Source organism: Tachypleus tridentatus, chromosome 6 (genome assembly GCF_004210375.1).
Source record: "Tachypleus tridentatus isolate NWPU-2018 chromosome 6, ASM421037v1, whole genome shotgun sequence".
Lineage (NCBI taxonomy): Eukaryota > Metazoa > Arthropoda > Merostomata > Xiphosura > Limulidae > Tachypleus > Tachypleus tridentatus.
This window is the reverse complement of record NC_134830.1, coordinates 60314842-60338149: the sequence shown is the minus strand read 5'-3', so window position 1 is coordinate 60338149 and position 23308 is coordinate 60314842. Positions and strand designations below refer to the sequence as shown.

General features: G+C 32.3%; 1 protein-coding gene across 9 annotated transcripts in view; it reads right to left on the bottom strand.

Moving 5' to 3' along the window:
• CROT (Carnitine O-octanoyltransferase) overlaps nt 1-23308 on the bottom strand; it is a 65274-nt gene that overhangs the window by 21786 nt on the left and 20180 nt on the right. For all 9 annotated transcript variants that reach the window (XR_013029091.1, XM_076505076.1, XM_076505072.1 and 6 more), the window contains 7 exons: nt 19241-19365; nt 12269-12477; nt 11457-11570; nt 8129-8230; nt 7187-7270; nt 3372-3479; nt 2103-2233 (listed from right to left, as the gene is read on the bottom strand). Coding sequence is in view for 8 of the 9 variants with exons in the window: in XM_076505076.1 (XP_076361191.1) it covers nt 2103-2233; nt 3372-3479; nt 7187-7270; nt 8129-8230; nt 11457-11570; nt 12269-12477; nt 19241-19365 (873 nt within the window). In the remaining variant the exon portion in view is untranslated. The remainder of the gene's footprint in view (nt 1-2102; nt 2234-3371; nt 3480-7186; nt 7271-8128; nt 8231-11456; nt 11571-12268; nt 12478-19240; nt 19366-23308) is intronic.

Sequence of the window (23308 nt, the reverse complement as noted above, 5' to 3'; positions counted from 1 at the left end):
TTTAGACATTTATGCACAATTAATATTAGCATTACTGTTTTAACACTGTGCATCTCTTACCTTTACATATACACGTGTTCATTTTGACCAACCTTGTAACCATGATATTGTTGTACACATTTCTTTAAGTTTATTTTATTGCTATTTGAATTGTGTTTAACTACCTTGATATGAAATAAATTACCCACTTGGAGTGTAGAATTTAGTGTATATAAAGTTTACACCACACTATGTCCAATTACATGTAAAACAAGCCAGAAATATCTTTGAACTTAGTTTTTTATTAAGTTTCCTTGTACAAGCTAATAAGTTTTAACTTTTTTTTATGCAAGAAAAAAAAATTAGCACTTATCTTAATCCCAGGCCTGTTTACATTCAGATGACTGCTTTTGTAAGCCTTCTTTTTTGTAACTATGCTTGTTGTCTAAAAATAATTAATGTAGCTCTCAAACATGCTTTTAAAATATAAACAAGTGGATATATATATGGCAGTATAACAGAATTTCCCAAAACTACTGTAATTTATATGACTTTCTAAGTAAGCTATAGATATGTCAAAAATATTCCATTTCTCTTTGGAACATCAACTTCAATGTACATACACCAATATCTATTTGCAAAATGGAGGCTTTCAGCAAGAAAACAAAACAGGTTGTTGTTAGAATCATAACCATAAAATAGCTTTTCTGTCGGTTATAAACATGTACGCTGACAATTCAGTGTGAGAAAATGAGTGATTTCAAAAGCTCTTCAGTTGGGAGATGCTTCTGTGGTGCAATAAATTTATTGACATTATAAAAATTTAGAGACAACAGGAGGTTCTTATTTTATATTCTGGTCTTTTAGTATCTATTTTGTGTATGTCATTGGTGGAAAACCTGCAATCTGTATGAGGAGAGAAAGAAAATATATAATGGAGAGCTCAGGGAGTCATGTGACATGGAAAAATGAAGAATTATAATTTATTTAAATATTTTCCTTAGAAATTAAAATTTATATAATACAAACATATAGATCATAAACAACATTTTACCTCCAAGTTTACTGACATGCATTGCAAACAAAGTAGTTTCATTAAGTGTTGGTTGTAACTTTGTAGAAATGTTGTGGACATAGACCTTTTGACTCACATCCATGGGAGTATATTGTGTGTAATGACACAATTCTTTCAATGACATTTGTTCGTGAAAAATGTCACTTAGTTTGTATGCCATACTTTCCACTGCCATTTTCAAGTTCAAGCTTTCCTTCTTTGTTAAATCACAAGCAGCAGAATATTTCAATAAAAACAGCCAATCTCTCTCACCTTGTTCACGTTTCTTCATTGACTTTCAATAAATATTTTTTATCTCATTATGTAAGTGACAACAATACAGGTGTGTTAGCTTTAATACAATGGTAATATAGCAAGCACAGTTGATCCTGATTTAGACAGACTGAATGCCACTGGCCAAGTAGACATTCAGACTACTGTGTTTACTTTTGGAACTTCTTTCTAATAAATGATTTTTCATGAAATGTGCAAGAGATTTCCTTTTGCAAACTTTTTCTCATCAGATTTGCATCAATTTTGAAAGAGGCCAATATGCATGCTTTATAAAAGTGAGAACTTCCAAAACAAGTGGTAAATATTCATCCTTGTAAATACCAGAGTAAGTCCATTAAAAAACAAACAAACCTTGAGACTTTTTCAGTAAAATAAATACAAATTGAAAGCCATAGCAAATTAATTAAACTGTGTAGCTATTAAGGGTCGAATGCACTACGTGTAGTTCTAACTAACAGTGTCAAAGAACTTATCCCATTCCTTTTGTGGTGTAATCTTTCCCTGCTTTGATGATCCCAATATAGCATTGGTTAAGTCAATCTGAACACTATACATTTTAGTTTTCTGGTACATCAATTCATAATATTAAACATTTTTTCGGTAGTATTATATATAGTGTTGTCTTCACTAATGTGAAAGTTACTTTTAAATTATTGCATTTCTAACCTGTACAGCTAGCTTAAGTTTCTTCATTTTCAAGCATACAGGCTACAAAGAACACTTTCTTTAGCACATGACTAAATTAAACAGCAAGTCTCACTGAAATATATCTTACTGTCCATGAAGTCTGTAGTAAGCTGAATGCAGAGCTATCTGGAAAAATGCTTGAGGATGGAAGTTGTGAGGACGTAGAAATTCCTTTCCATAAAGTGTAAAAATTCCATGATGACAAAAAACATTAGCTGCCTACAGGAAAAGGCAAAGATTGTAAATAAGAATACATATTAAAGGTTACCCTTAAAATCTTTATTACTAGAGAATTCTTCTGAGATTACAATTTGTAAAATGTACGTTTTATAGTGTTATGCTCCACTGAGTGTTTTCAAATAAACTTCACAGTTCCATTATATTTCTATGTATTACATATTATCCTCTTCTTAACAAATGTTTATATAATATTACACACAACTGCCTCTAACAAACGTTTATATAATATTGCACATGATTTTCCCAAATGCTAATATAACACACATATGTTTATGAAGTATTGCACATGACCCTCCAAAACAAATGCAAATGTACCAATGCACACAACTCCTCTATTTCTTTATAAAAACAATAGGGATATGTTGTTCAAGTTAAGATAGTTATATTACTACTGTAGCTTATTTTCCTGACATATTAATCTAAATTACCTGTGATTCAAAGTGTAATGATAGTGTTACAGCACACGCCTATGTTATACAGGAATGAGCTTAGCAATACCCTCATAAACTCTGAAGTAATCATAAAAGTGTTCAATATGTGATTAAAGGTACATAATTTTGAAAGTTATGAATTTGTATTTGTTTTGTTTTTTTATTTTGCACAAAGCTACACAAGGGCTATCTACACTAGCTGTTCCTAATTTAGCAGTGTAAGACTAGAAGAAAGGCAGCTAGTCATCACCACCCACTGCCAACTCTTGGGCTACTCTTTTACCAACAAAGAATGGGATTGACCATAAAATTATAACACCCCCATGGCTGAGAGTGCAAGCATGTTTGATGCAATGGGGATTTGAACCCGTGACCCTCAGAATACGAGTCAAACACCTTAACCCACCTGGCCATACCAGGCCCTCAAATTTGTGTAAGAGGCATTACATTTTGTGTTTTTGCTTTGAGGTGTATTCCTTCATTATTTGTTAATTATTAATATGTTGAAGTTTTACACGTTTTGTTTTTTTCTTTGATTCAGCTGTCTCTTGAGTTTGTTTATGAATGATTTCAGCACACCAAAGATTTCATATAAACATTCAGTAAAGATTCCTTTCACATTTTAGATAAAATGTTTCTACATCAGTCAAATAAATCACATGAATAGCACAATTCCTAACACTTACTTGTATCTGAAACTCTTCATTTGCCTGTTTTATTGCTCTGATAATGTGTTCCTCCAAATGAAACTCCAATCTTTTAGGAGCTTTCAAGGTTCTCACTCTTTTCATACCCTAGAGAGAGAGAGAAAAAATCTTCTCCAAATGAATTACGTTTTCTACTGGGGCACATTTTAAAATAAAGTTAATTTTTGTTGTTATAATATTTATTAAAACCACATAAAAATTGTTCTCTAACACTTACTGGAAAAGATTAATAATTTACAACAGAAATATACTTCACATTCTTCTTTGCTATGTTAAGACAAACATATAGCAAAGATATTAAACCTTACTTATAATTTTTTCCAAAATGGTAAATTTTCATATATATTCCAAAATTATTCTATAGCAAACCATGAATGAAAAATTGCTTCACATTTATTATGGAAGTTTAATTCTTATGATAAATTAATTAATGGTTACTTGTAATAAGTATTACTGATTACTTCAATATCGCTGGACTTATATACAATGTTTATAGATTTTCACATGATATACATGTTGTTAAGAAGCCTGCAAAGTGATAATACCACTCTTATTATTTTTAGAAATAATACTCTATGCCAGTGGTTCCCAAACTGTACACTGCAGTTCCCCAGGGCAAACTCACAGGGGTACTGTGAGATATTTCAGATTTTTGAGGGAAACACAGCGATATCAACATTGTTGGATACCTCGCAAACAAATAGCTCAATGTACTTCAGAGTTTTAACATTAGATGGCGCTACATTCCTTTTGACGATGTTCTCCAATGTTTGAGATATCTTTCTGTTTACTTGTACTTTTGGCTATGCCAGTAACTTCTCGAACTTTCTTGTTTCTTAGATTTTATATATTACTTGTTGACTCTCTGGGTCTGTTAGTAATCGAAATATGTGTTTTATGCCTAAAAGTTTTGGCTTCAGAGTGCATGCTTCCAAGTAAACTAAAATGCCACTTAGAGATCAATCATCCTAACATGGCTAGTAAATCCCATGATTATTTTACCAGAAAATTAAAAGAACTGAAAGAACAAAAAAAGGTACATTTTTGGAACAAGCATCAATACCAAGCAGTGCTTTGCAAGCAACTTACAAGGTGTCATATAGAATTGCAAAATGTAAAAAGCTTCACATCATCTCAGAAGAACTGATTTTACTCACTGCAGTGGATATGGTGAACATTATGGTTGGTGAATCTGCAGGAAGACTGCTTTCAGAGGTGCCTTTATACAACAATACTATCAGTCGTACAATCCATATATGGCCAAAAACATCTACAATCAGCTAGTTGAAAAAATGAAAGGGAAGGAATTCAGGTTACGGTTAGATGAAGCGATGGATAGTAACAAGGATGCTCATTTGATTTGCTACACACAGTTTGTGGATGGTGACAAAATTGTTAAAGACCTTCTCTTTTGTTAAAGTATCACAGCTACAAAGGCTCAAGACTTGTTTGAGATCCATGACACTTTTCTGTGTGAAAACAACTTAGACTGGACTAAGTGTGTTGACGGCTGTACCAATGGTGGTAGTTCTATGTTCGACCGTTACAGAGGATGACAGGCACTCACAAGAAACAAAGTTCTTGATGTACTATGAACCTAGTGCATAATCCACAGGGGAGCCCTTGTATCAAAGCACCTGAGTTCTCCACTGAACCTAGTCCTGGAAAGTGCACTGAAAGTAGTGAGCTTTATAAAAAGTCAGCCACAGAAGGCAAGGTCTCTAAAAAAAAAATTGTTACAATATGGGATCTGAGCACACATCTTTGTTATACTACTCTAGCTCACAATGGCTCTCCCATGGGAATGTACTGTCCAGTGTATTTGAATTATGACAGGAACTATACTCTTATTTCAAAGAAGAATACAAATGTACTAAAACTTCTTGGATCTGATTTTTTTGTCAAAATTAGTGTACCTGTGCGATCTCTTCAAAAAACTGAACACATGGAATCTCTCTCTGCAGGGAAGCAACAAGAACATTCTGAAACTTGCAGAGAAGGTTTTAGCCTTCAGAAAAAGGTTACTACTATGGAGAAAAAAAAAATGAATGAAGATGGTGGCAAAGACTGTTTCCTGCTGTTGCATCAGTTTGTTACATCCAATGAAGTTAATTTGACCCATGAACTAAAATCTGATTTTGAGGAGCACCTGAAACAGCTCAGTGACTGGTTTGAAAATTACTTTACAAAAGATATGGAGAATGCATGGATTCAAGATGCAGTCAAGGCTAAGGCCCCATCTGAATTTACCTCTGCAGAAAATCTTCTGAGTTGTCTTCTTGTGACAATACTTTAAAAACAAAATTTGGCAGCATGGAATTAAATTAATTTTGGATATCAGTCAAAGATGAATATCCACTGCTCAGTGCTAAAGCTCAGCAAATACTAATTCCATTTGTGAAGTCACATCTCTGTGAAGCTAGAATTTTGGTGGTTGCTGTGATAAAAAGCAAGTACCATGCAAAAATCAATGTGGAACAGGAAATGAGGGTAGTGGTGTCCAATCTGATTCCAAGGTTTGAGAAGCTGTGCAGTGCCAAACAAGCACACAGATCCCATTAGTAATTGTGATTATTTAAAAAGGAAATATAAATATTGTTTTTACTTTCAATTTACATGTATTATTATTATTTCAAATGGCTACTAAGTTTAAGTTGTTAGAACTTAAATACTTATTGAGTATTAAGTTATTTGGACCTAACTACTAAATAAATGGAATTGTTAGGTTTTTTTTTTTGCTTAGGAGCACTGTGAAATAATTGCTGAGACACTAAGGACACCATGAACCAAGAAAGTATGGGATACACAGCTCTATGCAACAGATTGGAACTGTCAAGAAGAGCCATTACATGTGGAGATAAGAACAAAAAATATCAATCAGGAATGTACAAAAACAGTATATACCACACAGATATCAAGTTATCTTTATATATATATACTGGTGAATGAAGATAGACTGTATCCCAACCACAATGTACAATGTGAGTCATACTTCTTCAGTCACCTCCAAAACCTAGGGTACACTTTATATCCCATATTGTACCCTGGGATCTTTTTGATTGGTTTAGCATTTTTTATTTTGTTTGGGCTTGTTTTGTTTGTAACAAATTATCATTAGTCAAAGGTCTAAATTTGCTATTTTTAATGCAGTCCTTCCTTTGGTTTTATTTTACTCAACTGTTTAATATTAATACATATATACACATGAATGTGATGAAGATGTACATCTTCTCAACCAATGTTGCAACAAACTATAAGTCTTTATAAAGTAATAAGCAATTACTGCAGAACAATGTGTGCAGATAAAAATTATGTGTTTAATATTTAGATTTTTAGCATAATGTTGATACTATGCAAAAATTGTTATTCTTCTTGTAAGTAAATTATTTTACTTAAATTATTGTTATCTGAACTGTTGTCAAAGAAAACCTAACCATACAAACCACTTAAGTAACTTCTTTATACTGTTAAATGTGATCCTCGTAAATAAATTTAATGAAAACACAACAAGCTAATATTTCAAAATTGCATTTCACTTTTCTGTAGTAATGACACTTAAGTTTATAAATCTTTACATATAACTAACTCAATGCTTGTTTTTCTTCTTCTTTTTAATACACAATTTTTTCAAATACTGCTGATTTCTCATTACAGAATGGTTTAAAAATACAACCTAATTTCTCATAAACCATATTAAAATATAAAGACACTACAACTACCTATAAAATGTTCCACAATTTCTGGTAATTATAGTATTTTATATGATACAACAAGAGTAAAATAATGATCCATACCTTCCAACTTCCTCCACATTCCACAATTGCTAAATATATATAATGACTCATAACCATAGTTACAAGCCCATCAAATGGAGTGTGCTGAAGAACAAGTGTTAATATCAATGTTTTGTTTTCCACACATACACAAACAACCCATTAGAATCTTCTTTAATTCAATTAATCAAAAGTAATACATTTTAATTTCATGTATTAATTTCTATTATACTGAATCTTGGAGTCAAACATATTTGATCCACAAATCATTCAGTTACGATTAAAGAAAACATTAAATGTGGGTAAGTTTTATAATAAAGAGAAAACATGAGACAAAAATGATTAAGCTGAAAAATCTGTCTTTAAAACTCATGTCAGAGTTTGTTTTCTTGAAATGTAAAATTCCAAATTTGTTTTAAATTATATATTTTAGTGCATGTTCTAAAGTAGTACTTGCATCAGTCTTTAAAATGAAAACAATATCATGATATTAAGGGATGGAACTACACACTGCTAATCAATACCTTAGAAAAAAACAAAACAATATTTGTATTCAGCTCACCATCAACAAAATCACATTTCAATATCGTTAATCTATGTTATATAATCCATAAAATATCAATAAAATAAATTTTACACGACAAGAGAGAATGACCATATATGTAATCCAAACTTTCAAGTGCGTCAAATAAAAATGTTAATTTTTTCCACAGTATTTATGATTCAAAATTCACATAGAACACACATGCATGGGTTAGAACTAATGAGTGCAGAGCAAGACAAAACAATGTAGTTTCAAACACCTAACATTTTATTTTATAGATACATAGAACTTTGAGGTTTTAAATAACCAAAACATTACTTGGTTCTAAAGCTCAATAACATTATGGGGAATATAGATGAGTTAATGTTGGATTAAAAAATATATACAATTCTGACTATGCTTCTTCTTTTGGTACTTACATCTGCAGAGAATCCAACCCTTCCATTATTAAAAAAAATGCTTGTTACAGATTTGTCAGCCCAACGGTTGAAGCAATTGCCAGTTAAACTTTCCAGTAATGCCTAATGAAACAAAGTTGAATATATTACTTCATGTATACATGTAAATGGACAATTCACAATGCTCATCTTGGCTAAAAACATTAATACAAGCCCCAGTTTTTGTTCAAAACTATAGGGTACTCTCTTTATTTTCCCAGTTTGCCAGGATGTTGTATAATACATCTAGATAATGCAAGCTTTTTAAATGTGGTATTGTTTTTTCTGTACAACTAAATATCCAGAGTATATTTAATTATAATCAGTATAATGTGTAATAAATGAGAATATAGATGGCAAAACAGGAAAATTCAAATACTAAACTGCTATAAGAGGGAAAAAGTCAATACTCTGATCAAAACCTTTTACTGAAAAATTAAAATTCTTTTTGAAGCCAGATGCAATGCACAACTGTAGAAACTCACCTGCACATAGTTTTTTCTTTAAAAAAACAATTGATAAAACTATCTGGACTTCATGTTATTTTCACTAATAAATTTCTGTATGGGTTCAGTCGATTTGATCAATCTTGTAACCACCAAATAAAATTAGGAAATAGTTATAAATTATGTCTTTTTCATTCAAGAATGATTACAGAATATTATAAAAGGGAAGTGTTTAGACTAAATAGCCTAAATCTCATAACTTTATATATTTATATAAATTTATTCCTTTTATTATATTGACCTTTCAGCTGTGCCTGGCTTACAACACAGAAGTTACAATGACGTAGTACACATACATTGATGTTACTGTATCCAAAACCTAAAACTGAACTTTAGTCTTTACAAAGTGACCCCTCTTGGCTGTGTTTTAGTGGACTAGTAATTTGCAATATACAATCAATATACATTATATAAGTATATATAGATTATTAAGAAATATGTTATTAAACTAATCAGTGATGACAAGAAAACCCACTTGTAGAGAAAAATATATATGTAAAAATGGCTCATTTGGGTTGAGAAAATTTTTCAACCCAAACGAGCCATTTTTACATATATATGTTATAAAACTAATTTTTCTTAAAATATAGAACACTAAATAAAAATGTGAAGCAAACAATTATCTCTTCCAGTTATGACCTTTGTACTCAGCTGCTGCTTGTCATAGCTTGCTAAGCCTTAAGAAATGTAAAGGACGTGAAAGAAAATATTTTAAGTATTTTATACAAACATTTTAATAACCCAAAAATCCTAAATTATTTCACTGATACTATAGGATTCTATTATAATTTTCTCAAGTTGAATAACTAAGCTGTATTTATATCTAAGAAAATAGGCAATAGACTAAACTTATCAGTACAAAAGTTGGTCTCAAAAGAAAAATAGAAAGTTGTTGTATTTCAAAACAGCTCAGAAAATTACTGAGGGAATATTCTGAACTTCCAAATGGTTTTTCACATGTCATATATAGAAGTTAGTGTATACAAGGGACCACTTTAAAAAGTGAAGGCCACTGTATTTGATTCACTAAATAAAGTGATAGCTCAGCAAATAGGAAAGATATGATGTTCTTATTTTATATTATAGCTTGTCAATATTAGTAACTTGAGTACTTAATTTGTACATAACTACAGGCTTAGTATATTGACATCACAAATATCTAATTTGAACCAGAGCTGTATTCAACATACCACGTGGAACACAAAAATCAATATTTGTGTGCATTTGTTTAATATTTAATTTAAAATTTAAAACTTATATAATGTATAATATGAAAATTTGAATTATAAACTACAGTTTTATACCAAAATTAAGAATGTAAATTTATAAATTAGTAGTTCAATAACATTTTGAATGTAAGCCAACAAATATGAAGACATGGCCTTTGACCTGTCACGATAGGGTTAATAAATGAGAAATTAGCCTCTTACAAATTATGGTAGAATAATATTTATTACTTTAGGTGAAAGAACTGGTTATTAATGGGTACTATCTGGTAAATAGGAATTGAAAAGAATCATTAATTAAGTCAAAAATAATAAAATACAATGTTTTTATCCATCTTATATATTATACATGTTATTATATACTCTTCAAAAAAAGACACGCAAAAGGGATATTTTGTTTATTTTAAAAAAAAATATATGTAATAACGTTACAAGCTCAGAGTATGTGATGTTACACATATTAAGGCACTGATTGTCAGACCAAAATGACAATAAAAGTTGTGCACTTTGAAAACGGAGGAAAACATTGGATTTTTCGCCAAAACGCATTCGTGTCCAATAAATTTATTTGAGAGATTTGCATGTTCTGCAATTGCAACATGTGCAAAATCCCTATAAAAATGATGGGTTCTCAATTTCCATAGCTCAGTGTTAAGCCACCGACACGCAAATACAGTTACGCCAAGACTGACTGAAGCACAACGCAACAACGCCATTGGTCGCTTGGAAGCAGGCGAAACTTGATCAGATGTTACCAGAGCTGTGAATGTCCACCCAAGCACCATCACAAGGCTATGGAATCATCACCAACAACATGGATCAGCTCGTGATCGTCCACGATCTGGCAGACCTCGTGTGACCACGCCCGCACAAGATCGCTACATCCTGTTACGTCACCTTCGGGATAGGACCACCACTGCGATGTTTGCTGCCTCAACCATACCAGGGCTGCGTAGGATTTCTGATCAGACCATACGCAACCGTCTGAGAGAGTATTAGGCTCCATGTGCAACCCATCATGGTAAACGTCAACGACATTTTTCAACATGACAACTTCCGTCCTCACACAGCCCGACTCACCACTGTCTTCTTGAGACACCACAACATCAACGTTCTTTCTTGGCCCCCCAGATCACCAGATTTAAACCCCATCGAACATCTTTGGGACGAGTTGGACCGACGTTTGCACAGCGACAACCTCACCCGCGGACTCTACCTCAGCTTGCAGCAGCTTTGCAGGCTGAGTGGACAGCCATTCCACGGGATGTGATTCGTCATCTCATCGCTTCCATGGGCATGAGATGCCAAGCAGTTATTGATGCTCATGGGGGGCATACTCATTATTGATGTTGAGTGACGTTAAACTTCAACTAGTGAGCGTGGACTTCACCTTTGCAGACTTTGGATGTTCAGCAGTGAATGTGCAAAGTTTCACACATGTCATACAGAACTACCCGGAATAAAGTTGTTAACAATTTGTCTCAAATTTTGCCATTTGAGTTTCTTTTTTTGAAGAGTATATATATTATATTCACATGTTCAGACATATAGATACATACATTTGTGGATGAACAATACCTCTGTGTCTGTTTTTGGTTCATTTTCATCTATTACAAGCACTGAAATAGCATCTTCAATCTCCTGAAGATAAAGTTCATTATCGGGATGGATGTTTATCAACCACTGTCGGTTCTGAACAGTATAAATACTACATTTACTATCTATAAGTAAAAGTACACAAAATATATAGATATATATGCTAAAATACTGTTCTATATTTAAAAGATGTATATAATTTTGGTTATTTTGAATGTTATAAAGGTAAGTCAAGACAAAACAATTCAATAAATTAATTTAAATGGTCCAAGAAGCAGCACCACCTGTTGTCTTTAATATACCAAACTTGTTCAAAGTTTGACCTGACAATTCAGAAAATGTAATTTTCATGACAAGAAAATAATAATGAAAGTACTTCAAAGAATCAATTTTGTTGTAACTATATAAATAGATAACAAACATATGTTAAATAATCAAATGAGTAATATAATCAACAATAACATATTTTATTAAGCTAACGAGGTGAAATGTTTGGTGTTAAACACAAAGTTACACATTATGTTATCTGTCCTTTAGTCACTGAAAACCAATTTTTAATGTATATGGTCCAGACAAGATGCAACCAGTTGTTGGGGTTATGTAATATGATTACATTAAATGATCCTTTTGCAATGATGATTGAGGGAAAAAGAGAAAGGTAATAAACTTTTCTCTCGAGAAAGAGCTAACTCGTATAATATTTTTTGTTTCATCTGAAAAAGAAACCATTGACTAAGAACACCAGATTCTGTTTTATGAAGTTAGTTGTCTACATAATTCTAAATATGCTTTACCTTGGCCCAAGTTGTCCTATCTGCAACTGTCAGAGCTCCAAGGCCCAGTCCTTCTGGATGCAACTCACACCACTGTTTAATGAACGAAAGTTGATGAGCTATTTCAGGTGGTGAGAGTGGCATCTCTTGGTGGTCAATAGCATCAAAAGTAAAAATGTGTCCTCGGCAGAGAACCAAAATATTTACAGGTCCAACAGGTCCTTCTGATTCTTTAGAAAGAAAAAAATCACTTATGTTAAAGGAAATACTACTAAACAAAGTTGTTACATATTTACCCAAAACAATCTAATATCCTCTATAAAATTAATTTCTCTATTATAATCACTTTCATTGAGCTGACTTTGAATGTCAGACTAGATTGTAATTTCTGTTCATCTTTAGGTTAAAATAATTTTCATTTTTACAGTATTAATGAAGACATAAATGTTGTAATATGAAATGCAACACTTCTCTTCTTTAAACATTCTCACAATATTTATAAAAGTTTTTATCATGTATGAACTACTACTGAATGATATTTAAAAAAACACAAGAGGTCATAGCTGAGATTAACATGAAACAATACCCTTTGTGCTGTAAAGCATAACATTTTTAAATCAGCAGTATCAACAATATTAAATATACTTAACCCTCTTGTCCCAGGTATCCTTCACTGCTCATGACATGAGGTTTCAGTGTCTTACATTCAGAATTGTAATTGAACTACTTTCTGTTTATATTATACTAATATAGCATAAAAGTGTTGGTAACAACCCATGTGTTAATGACATACAAGAAATAATTTAAAAGAAACAAAAATATCAAGTAATCTTTCAAAAACATATGGAAAAAAGTTAAACAACACTATGAAATTTTCCTTCTATTAAAAATATTATTTTACAAGCTTTCAGTCCAATACTGAAATCTGGCAGAAAATTTTCATGTATAATATATAAAACAAACTGGACAGTTCACTTTTGCTGAAGGCCATGATACTAGTGTTAAAGCATAATGGAAGATCATTCAGTTTTCTAATACTAAATAAAGGAGCTATTCAAGTTAATTCATAGAAAACAATACTAACAGAAGACAAACACATCCAAGAGCTGGTGGCAAGTGCTGCCAGCTAGTTATCTTCTCCTTACTTACATGTTCAAAATTAGTGGCAGTGTTTATCAAAACATCTGATTTTTCCTTAAGACTCCTTACGCCTCTAATGGAAGAGTAAAGATATCTGTTTCCACACCAACCAAGACAGTGGAATAGAAAGCAGCAAAATAACTCCATTTCGGAAGAGGGGATGCCATCTTTCTAAACCTCAGGATGAGAGATATTATTAAAGGCTTTGATTTTCTAAAACCTCCTTCTACACAGTCCACTTAGTACACTATCTAGAATATGATGGATGGGAATCTAAGCAGTTGACACAGCAAGGCTCCAACTGGCACTTACTGCAGGTATGATCTTTGTTACCACAACAAGTGCAAGTTAACTTATCACAGCAAATCGTTTTTGTGGGTAAAATCTCTGACAATAAAAACAATAGAGATGAATGACAATATGTAGTCAGACTGTAAAATTCAATTCAGAACTATTTTAACAGTATTTAGGTGTTAAACATCAAAATAAAAACTATCAGTGGCTCAGATATTCCACTTTCGTGAGTGGGAATATGTCATCACTTCTTGATAAGAGAGGCCAGCGTGAATTACCGACTCTAAGAGTATCAGTAAGACCCTTCTCAACAATAATTCTTCTTGAAAAGTTAAAAGGAGCATGCAGAGTACATTAATAGGTATATCTCAGTACATTCTGTCTGTAAAAGAAGTTGGTTATAATGTGATCATCATGTTTTGACCAACAGGTTTCCAGAACTTAGTTCCTTACCCAATGATTCTAAACATTGGATGAAATTTTTGGATGAAAAGTAACATCTTGTATATTACCTTTTTGTAAAGAGAATGTAAGATTAAAAATCAAAATATAGTAGTAATGGAAAGAGGTGACAGAGCCATTTATGATTATTATTATATTTCCTTCAAAATTCCATAAGAAAAGAATAACACTCAATACTCACCATGGAGTCCTACAAGGGGATGCCAAATTAGCTAGCCATATTGGGGTTTCACGTACACTATACCCAAACATGAGCACCTGGCATAATATTCACAATGCTCAATGAGAATTCCCAATATTAACTTTCAGTTGACCACAGCAACATAGAAACAATTAACTGACCCAGGTCCACCTATCCACAGGAATTCAAGGGCAATGTGGTACACTGCAGTATCCCTAACACCATTCAACCACTAGGATCTTCTTCTCCCCTGAACATGTTGCTTTGCTTGGCAAACACACAAGTGGATGTTTGTACAGACAAAACATTTCCAGGGAGGTCTCTTCACTAGATACAGGGACCCATTCTGAGGGATCCATATGAACCAGAAGCTATAATGATAACCAACTTGCCATTAAGAAGTCCTTATCTAACTCAAAAAGAATATCCCTAGGACCTCCAAGAAAGTAGTGTATATTAAAACCTCAACATATCACGTTACATTGCAGGGCTTGACACTGCAATGACAGCAGGTCAAAATCATCTTAACCATCTTTCTGTGACATTTTGAGCAATACTGATCTCATACAATTTCAAATAAGTTGAAAGAGTCTTGAATTGATAAAATATTTTTTATGCACAGCATTTAATCTTGTACATTAAAAATTAGAAATTTACATAAACTCTCTTTATGATAAATTCAACAATATAGAGGGTGTCCCAAAAACATGTATACACACTTTGAATTATTATAACTCATCAAACTTTCTTTTTTCACAGGTGTAACTGATTTGAAGTAATGGCAGAAGCAAGACTAAGCTTTGAGAAAAGGAAATTTATCTTAAAGTGCTACTGGAAGTGTGAGTGCATAGCTGAAGTGTAAAGACGGTTTAGAAGGAAGTTTCAAAAAGATCCACCAATGCAACTCACCATTACTTGGATCAGAGATAAGTTTAAAACAAATGGAACTGTTCAAGAGTCCATAAAGGGCATTCTGGAAGACTACGGTTGTCTTGTCCACCAGTCCCACACGAGAAGCAGAGCTGTTGGAAAGTCTCCACTGATCTCCAAGAAAACCTGTTCTGCAAACAGCCCGTGAGACAAGAATCCCAAAATTGAGCATCCTTCGCATGTTGAAGCACATTCATTGAAAATGTTTTATTCCAGCATTAGTCCACGCCCTCAATGAAGATGATCCTGACCAGAGAATTGAATTTTGTGAATAGTACCTGGTAAAATCTGCAGAGAATGCACAGTTTCCAAACAAGATTGTCTGGAGCAATGAGGCCACATTTAAGTTAAATGGCTCAGTTAATCGCCACAATTACACCTACTGGGCACTTCAGAACCCACATGTTATGGATGAACACCATGTAAACTTACCAGGAGATACAGTGTAGTGTGGATTATCAGTGTTGGGTATAATTGGTTCATTATTTTTCGAAAACACAGTCACTGGTCTCATTTATCTGAACTTGCTGTAAGAATCTGTTGTGCCACGCATTCGAGAACAATTTGGAGATGAGAAATATTATTTCCAGCAAGATGGAGCACCTCCCCACTACCATCGTAATGTGAAAGCCTATCTTGACAAAAATTTGCCAAACAGATGAACTGGGCGAAGAGGTAGCACTGAATTTCCCCCACGATCACCTCTAGACTTTTTTTTTATGGGGATGCATCAAAAATAAGGTTTATAGCACAAAACCTGCAACAGTCAATGAGCTGAGAGCAGCAATTGAAAGAGAATCCTATCTGTCTGCATTATAAGCAGTACCTGGATCAGAATGGTCATTAGTTTGAACACCTGTGATAACTCAAAAGATTCTACACTTGTTTTCTTAAACTTGGATTATAAAACCTAGATATATCTCAATAAACATTGTATTTATAATCATTCAAAGAGTGTATACATTTTTTGGGACACCCTGTATTTAGTTACATCATAACATTACATTAAGAAGTGTTGGGTCAAATATATACCAAATATAAGAGGAGAATTAAGATCATCTATTGACTAATGACAAGCATACCTCTCAGATGCAGTGATTGTATCAATGACAAGGGACCATCACACTAATGTGACAAATGAGATTATTTTTCAGTAAGTTCCTTCACATCAGACTCTACCTCTGACAATCTTGAATTGGAGTGTACTCATACTCTACAGGTTTGATGAGTGATACAGTGTCAAGGAAACTTATTTATTAGCCTTACTTTGCTAATACGTGGTGTTCCAAAAACATAATTTAATTTCACCTCTGCTTTTCATTTGTTGAAGAGTAATACAACTATAAAACCCTGTCTCTTAATAATTTTTTTAGAATATTATTTTTTTACTTAGTTGTCACATCTTCGTCTAGGTACCTAATGGTGAAAAAAATGAGAATAAGACTGTGACTCTTTTAAATAATAACAAATTATTTGTGTTACTAGCAAGAATACAGTTAAATTTTATAAGAACTGTGGCTAGTTTCTCAGTACAATCCTTATTTTCATCACTTATATTTTTAAAATTGTCTCCACTGAAAATAATACCATTCCATTAAGCATATATATAGTGTTATTAAGTTACATGCAGTCGTAAAATACTAAAAAATGAATTTTATGTGACAAGTTTTAATAAAATTTGTTCAAGATATTCAAATGAAGGTATAGTGATTTTCACAATATCTTGATTTTATCCACTTATTAAAAATGAAAACAATGACCTTCACAATGGGAACACTATTACAACAAACTAAATTTTATACATAAAAGCTATTACTATTTCCATTACCATCATTTCTGTGTCACAAAAATTAGTAGTTATATATATATATATATATACAGTGCAAACCTTGTGAATTTCATATGACATCTACCACACTGTGAAAACTGACTAGTGTTTTACTTTGACAGTTCTCATTTGAAGAAATAATTGATAGCTCACGATACATGATTGTTAGAAGGAAATTAGTTATTTTTTAGGTCTTGACATTACAGTAATATGCTACTTGAAAAACTTAGGCAAGTCACAAACTCTTGACTGGTTTGTTGATTAATGGTATAAAATATCCTTTTACTGACTTCTTCAGTTTATATTTTCTGAGCACATAACTGTATTGCCTTTTAACACAAGAACCAAACAAGCTGTTACTTTCAAAAATGCATAGAGCATATTATTAGTGCTACTATAATAAGTTTCTTTAATATATTTCTAAGATTTTAGATAGAAATCAAACACTGAAGATATACAGGGGGTAGTAGAGAAAAAAAAAGTACCTCCTCTTAAATATGTTGTCAATTTATTGTATCTTTTATTAGATAACAAAAAAAATATGTAAAACTACATGTTTTTAGAATGCACTCAATGAGAAATGTTCAAGTATGATCTCAAATCCTAATTTTAATGCTGGCTTTCATAAAAACCTGAACTTTTCAAGATTTTAGTTACATTTTCTCACAAAAGGTGTCATGCACCTGTTGTAGTTTCATAGATCTACTTGTTTCAATTAGCCTATAAAATGATCAAGAAACGGATCAAACAGATCTCGTCAATTGCATTCTAAAGACATATAGTTTTTAAATATTTTTCTGTTATCCAATAAAAGATATAACAAATTAACAACATTTGCAGGGGGCACTTTTTTGTCCACTCTTTGTAAATGCAATAAAAAATACTTCGAAGATGATATAAAAACCTTTACACAATGCAAACAACAAATACATAAACTATACTCTTTTGTTTCTTTGGGAACTTAACCAAATCTTATGCATGCAGAAGAGGATTTGATTTAACCATTACTTTTTATTAAAGCTGAACTAGATTTACAATAATGTAACACTACAGGATAGCAGACTAAGTATTATCTTTTTCTTAAATAGATATTTATTAATAAACTTAAATTAAATAGAACCTTTTCACTCACAGCATTATCATGATTTTATGGGTAAGGGCTCGGATTCTTCTACAGTACTTGTCTGTGAAACATTGGTGATAAATTCAAACAATAAAAGGACAGCACACAATCCACTTGTTTTAAAATAATATATTTAAAACAAGTCAAACTATGTGCACAAATTCTATACACTACAAATTTCACAGTTGTATCTTAAACTCTAAATAACTCTCTTTTCTTGTGAAAAATACATTTACGGTGATTCAATTACTTTACAATCCAATCGACAAGATAACTAATCTTGTTTTAATGTTCTTTTTTCACAATACAAATTGGTGAATTTATTTACACTACCCCATGGGTTACCATAGCTGTATCTTAAACTTCAAATAATTGTCTCAGTTCTGTAAAAGTCAAACAGATGGGTTTAATTACTTAAGAATACCCTTTAACAAGACAAATTATTCTCCTTATCTCTATTAAGTTGTGAAACTTACTTTAAATTATTGCTCTGTATGGCTAATAACTTATATTCTGGCTAATTTCATTTGTTTTTTCACTAATGTTTTTCTAATTGCATTTCACTTGACTTCATTTTATGTTTTACTTCTTTAATTCTTAAATTACACTCACTTCGTCACTTATATTCATACATTAATCACCGAGGCCTCAAACATTCTGTAATGTATGTGAAAAAAACTGACTTAACAATACTCTGTTACAGTAATGAGAAAAATAGTGGAGGTTCGAGTAACATGACATCAACAGTACTGGTAAAACTGTGATATTAATGTAATTGCAAACACAATAAACGGTGCTTACCAAGTTATGTAACCAAACTTGTCATAACTGTCGCATTTAAAATGATTAATTTATAATTCTCTTGTTATAAGAAACTAAACAATCATTAAATAATAACTCACAAAATAAACTGAATAATAATGCCTATACTAAACAGTCTTGCATATCCAACAAGCATTAACTGAATAATGTGAAATGTTATATCACTAGTAGTTTTAGATGTTGTATTAGATGTAGATCAATAAACAGACTTACCAATTGTGAATTTACAATGAATAAAGTCTTTAATTTCTCCTGGTATACGAGCAGTGTTGAATAATCTCCTCCACTGATGCATACTCCAAGGAATACCATGGGAATAATGAGGCTTTAACTGTTCCCTGATTAAAAGAAGCATAATAACTAATCAACTTTCTCTAGTGTAAAATCCAACTTTAACTATGTAATTATAACTTAGATTGATGCTAAATGATGATGACTAAATTGAAATAGTTTATCTAAGCAGGGACTGATCGTTGGGGGTTGGTTGGTTTTGAATTTTGTGCAAAGCTACACGAGAGTTAAGGGGATTGACAGGATTATGTTACCTTTCTACAAAACAGAAGTGTCCATTCAAAGTAGATGCTGCATACAACCACCTTACAGTGGCACGTAGACCTTATTGGTTTTTTTTTTGTTAGTTTTATTTACAAGACTGTAGAGAAACTGGTTTCAAAGAGCTGAAGAATCATATCTTGCATCGCGCCACATTAATAACCTCTACCGTAATTTTATACGGATTTTCAATTATTCGGATACAGGTTTAACTCTCCATAGCATTGAAACTGTTTTGTTTTTGAACTTCGTGCAAAGCTACAAGATGGCTACTTGCATTAGCCATCCCTAATTTAGCAGTGTAAGACTAGAGGAAAAGTCACTAGTCATTACCACCCACTGCCAATTCTTGGGCTACTCTTTTACCAATGAATAGTGGAATTAACCATCATATTATAATGCCCCCACAGGTGAAAGGTGAGCAAGTTTGGTGCGACGAGGATCCGAACCCAATCCTTGGGGGTGGAGAGAGTGCCTAGTCGCATCATTCTTTTCCTCAGCAACTAAACAAACCAAGAGGGAACAACTGACAACCAGAAGAACATTTAGGGTCTTAATACATTATTAATCTCACACTCTGCTATATAGATGATGTTTATATTTAGCAAGTGTCCATTTTATAAAGCATCTTTCTGAGAAAACATGCCTCAGATTCTGTAAGTAGCCACCCCATTAAATAAAATCCTGGATCAATCCCTGTTACAATTTAACATTAATTGTATAAAATGTTAAGATAATCTGAAAACATTCAAGCAGTATATCTTTACACATTAAATATACCAACAATCTACCATTTTGTTCCAAAGTTTTAAAACTAAATCTTTACATATGTAGGATTTTTAAGACACAAACACTTCTGACATTATACTAAAACCATTACATCTTCAACTATTCAGTCAATGCAAAGATAAATCAGTCGCACACTATAACTAAAATATTATAAAACATGTTAATGAGTAAACTGATGTAATACAATACATAACAATTTATACTAGAAGAAAGTATTTCTGTACAGAATAAATGGCACCATGTTATTAAGGACTTTTTGAAACACTGTTAGTAAAGAAAGTAAATTCCAATACTTAAAAACAAGTTGCAAATATGAATAGCCAAATATCAAACTTAAGAAAAGCAAAACAAAATGTACATTAAAGTTTATGCAACTTTCAACATCTGTTTACCTGATATGCAAATAAATTTATATAATCTTCAAAAGAATTTTTCTATCCTTATAATTTACAAGCAAATTCTGCAGATAGCATAATATTCTCATTTTTCATTCTGAAATAATCTGTTATTGTTGACTAACTATGCATGCCACAAAACTAAATATTTTCCTTAGAAATATCAATATGTTAGCAAATATACTTCCATGCAAGTTTGACAAAAGGTTAATGCTGACCTAGATGCAAAAGTTGATGGATGAAATACACAAGAAAAAAACTCTGACTGGAATGGCTGATGACAATGTTAATCATACATAAACAAAAAGATAATACAAAAACTTAAAACATTAAAGTGTAAAATATCAGATGTGAATAGAAACTCAAAATCTTTTTAAACTGTAAAATGTGTAACACAATTTGTTGAAGTCCATTCCCCAGTGTACAAGCTTTAAAATGTATATTTACTCTTTAACTTCAAGAGTCACAAATTTGTTTTGCTCCAATGTTACACTGATATACTCGGAGATCAGTTAGAAAGGATGAGTACCCCTCAGGGACATTTTTTGGCCCTAAAATCCATTGATCAATAAAATACTCAGAACAAAAACAGCAAGTGATGCTTTTGTTAGTCCTGGTACAAGCCCTACTTCCTTGTTCATAATATGGGATGAATATTGTGGAAATTGTATTGATTTTATTCACAAAACACCTCGAGTTTTACACTGTGCATATGACAGTCCCTACAGTATATCACTACTTTATATTTTATTTTCTGTAATAAAGAATGTATGTTAATTACCAAAATATACAACTTACAAACCTTGACCTTAATTACATATATTGAATATCAATCTGTTAATCAGTACTGAGACATAAAATGATAAAAACCCTATCACCTGAGAATTTTATAAAGGTAGACATTTCTTCTTCAGGGACAGACTGGGGTACAGTTTTTAGCATTTTCTTCTAAGAATTTTTGAATCTACATGTTTTTCTGATACTATGAATAACATTCAAACACTTAGAGATGTACATATCCTATCATTATCAATTTTTAATACATCAAAGATTGTACAAATTCATACAAATCACAAATACTCATACAGTAAGGACAATAAATATATTTTCACACATGCAGAAAAACGTAGCAAACTGTAAAATCAAATATTCATACTATTTGTCCTTCAAGACTGATCACATAACATGCCTAAGTACAGAAAATATGACACTGGTCCAGTTGTGCTCCAAAACAATAGGGTTTCTACAGATTTTCAAGATCACATCCTTAATAAGGCACATTGGAGTAACTATTGTTACATCATTGATAACTAAGATTCTAGTGACAGAAAAACATAGATACTGTGGATTTGAGCATTTCATATAATGTCCATGCTGTATGCTTGCTACTGCAGTTGTTTTCTATGGGTTACAAGGATAACATGACAGCCTGGCTTGTACCAGCTACAAAATCCTTTGTCTGCCTTATCAGGGTGTTATTAATGAAGAAACCAGGGAAGAAGTACATACATGAAATCACGTGTTCCACTGATTTAGATTCACAGTAGGACCAAAAACAGCCCATCTAAGATTCCATCCTTTACATTTAATATTCTGAAATAAACATTTCATGATAATCTAAACAATTCTTTGAATTATAACAAAAAAATATAAGCAAGTGAATGAACAAAACATTTCTAACAGCAAAAGCTGTAACAGGAAGAGTCCATTCCCCTATTGGTGCTGTGAATTGTTAGCCAGATTCCAACATGTCTCATATTAATGGAAACTTTTAAAGTGCTTTCATTAACTTATGTCATCATGTGCCACCTCTCAACCAATAGTAGTATGACATGCTCATGTAAAGTGTATCACTTTGAAGTTGGACAGAAGGTATCAGCACTAGAAAAGTGGGTGGGAAGTGTGGGAGGAGGTAAGCACCTATCAGAAATACATTTTCAGTACAGGAAAATTACAACTTACAATATTATTCTCACAATATTGCTGGAATAGAATCCCATATATAGGAGGGAATACAAGAAGTATCATTGAAAGCATCTGAAGGATGATGGAAAAATGAGAGATTTGTGAGACATAAGAGCAGAAACTGAGAAAAGCACATCTGAATGCAGTAGAAAATTGATCCTAACCAGATGAAGCACAGGTAACTTAATCCTACAAGAGAAAAATGGGTAAACTAGGATGTGCCCATGGATGTCAAGTGGCTATGGTGCAGTAGACTGTATGTTGTAAGTCAACTAAATCCAAAACCTCCTGAAAGGGTACTGACATCTGTGAGAGGGTGTGATAAGGATCATGCCATCTTTACCTCAAACCAATAATCAAGACTTGCCCCAATTCTTGGGTATAATTTAAAATTTATTTTGGATCTATTGATCTGAAAATTGACATCTGGTGTCAAAAGGATGTCCATTAAGTGGAATCATCTCCCCCAACCATAACACATGTTGGGGCTATCCAAAGGCATAACAACCCAGTAAGAAGAAAACAAGGGATAGTCAAGAATAGAACTGTAGCAAAATCCCATACCACAAGTATGACCCAC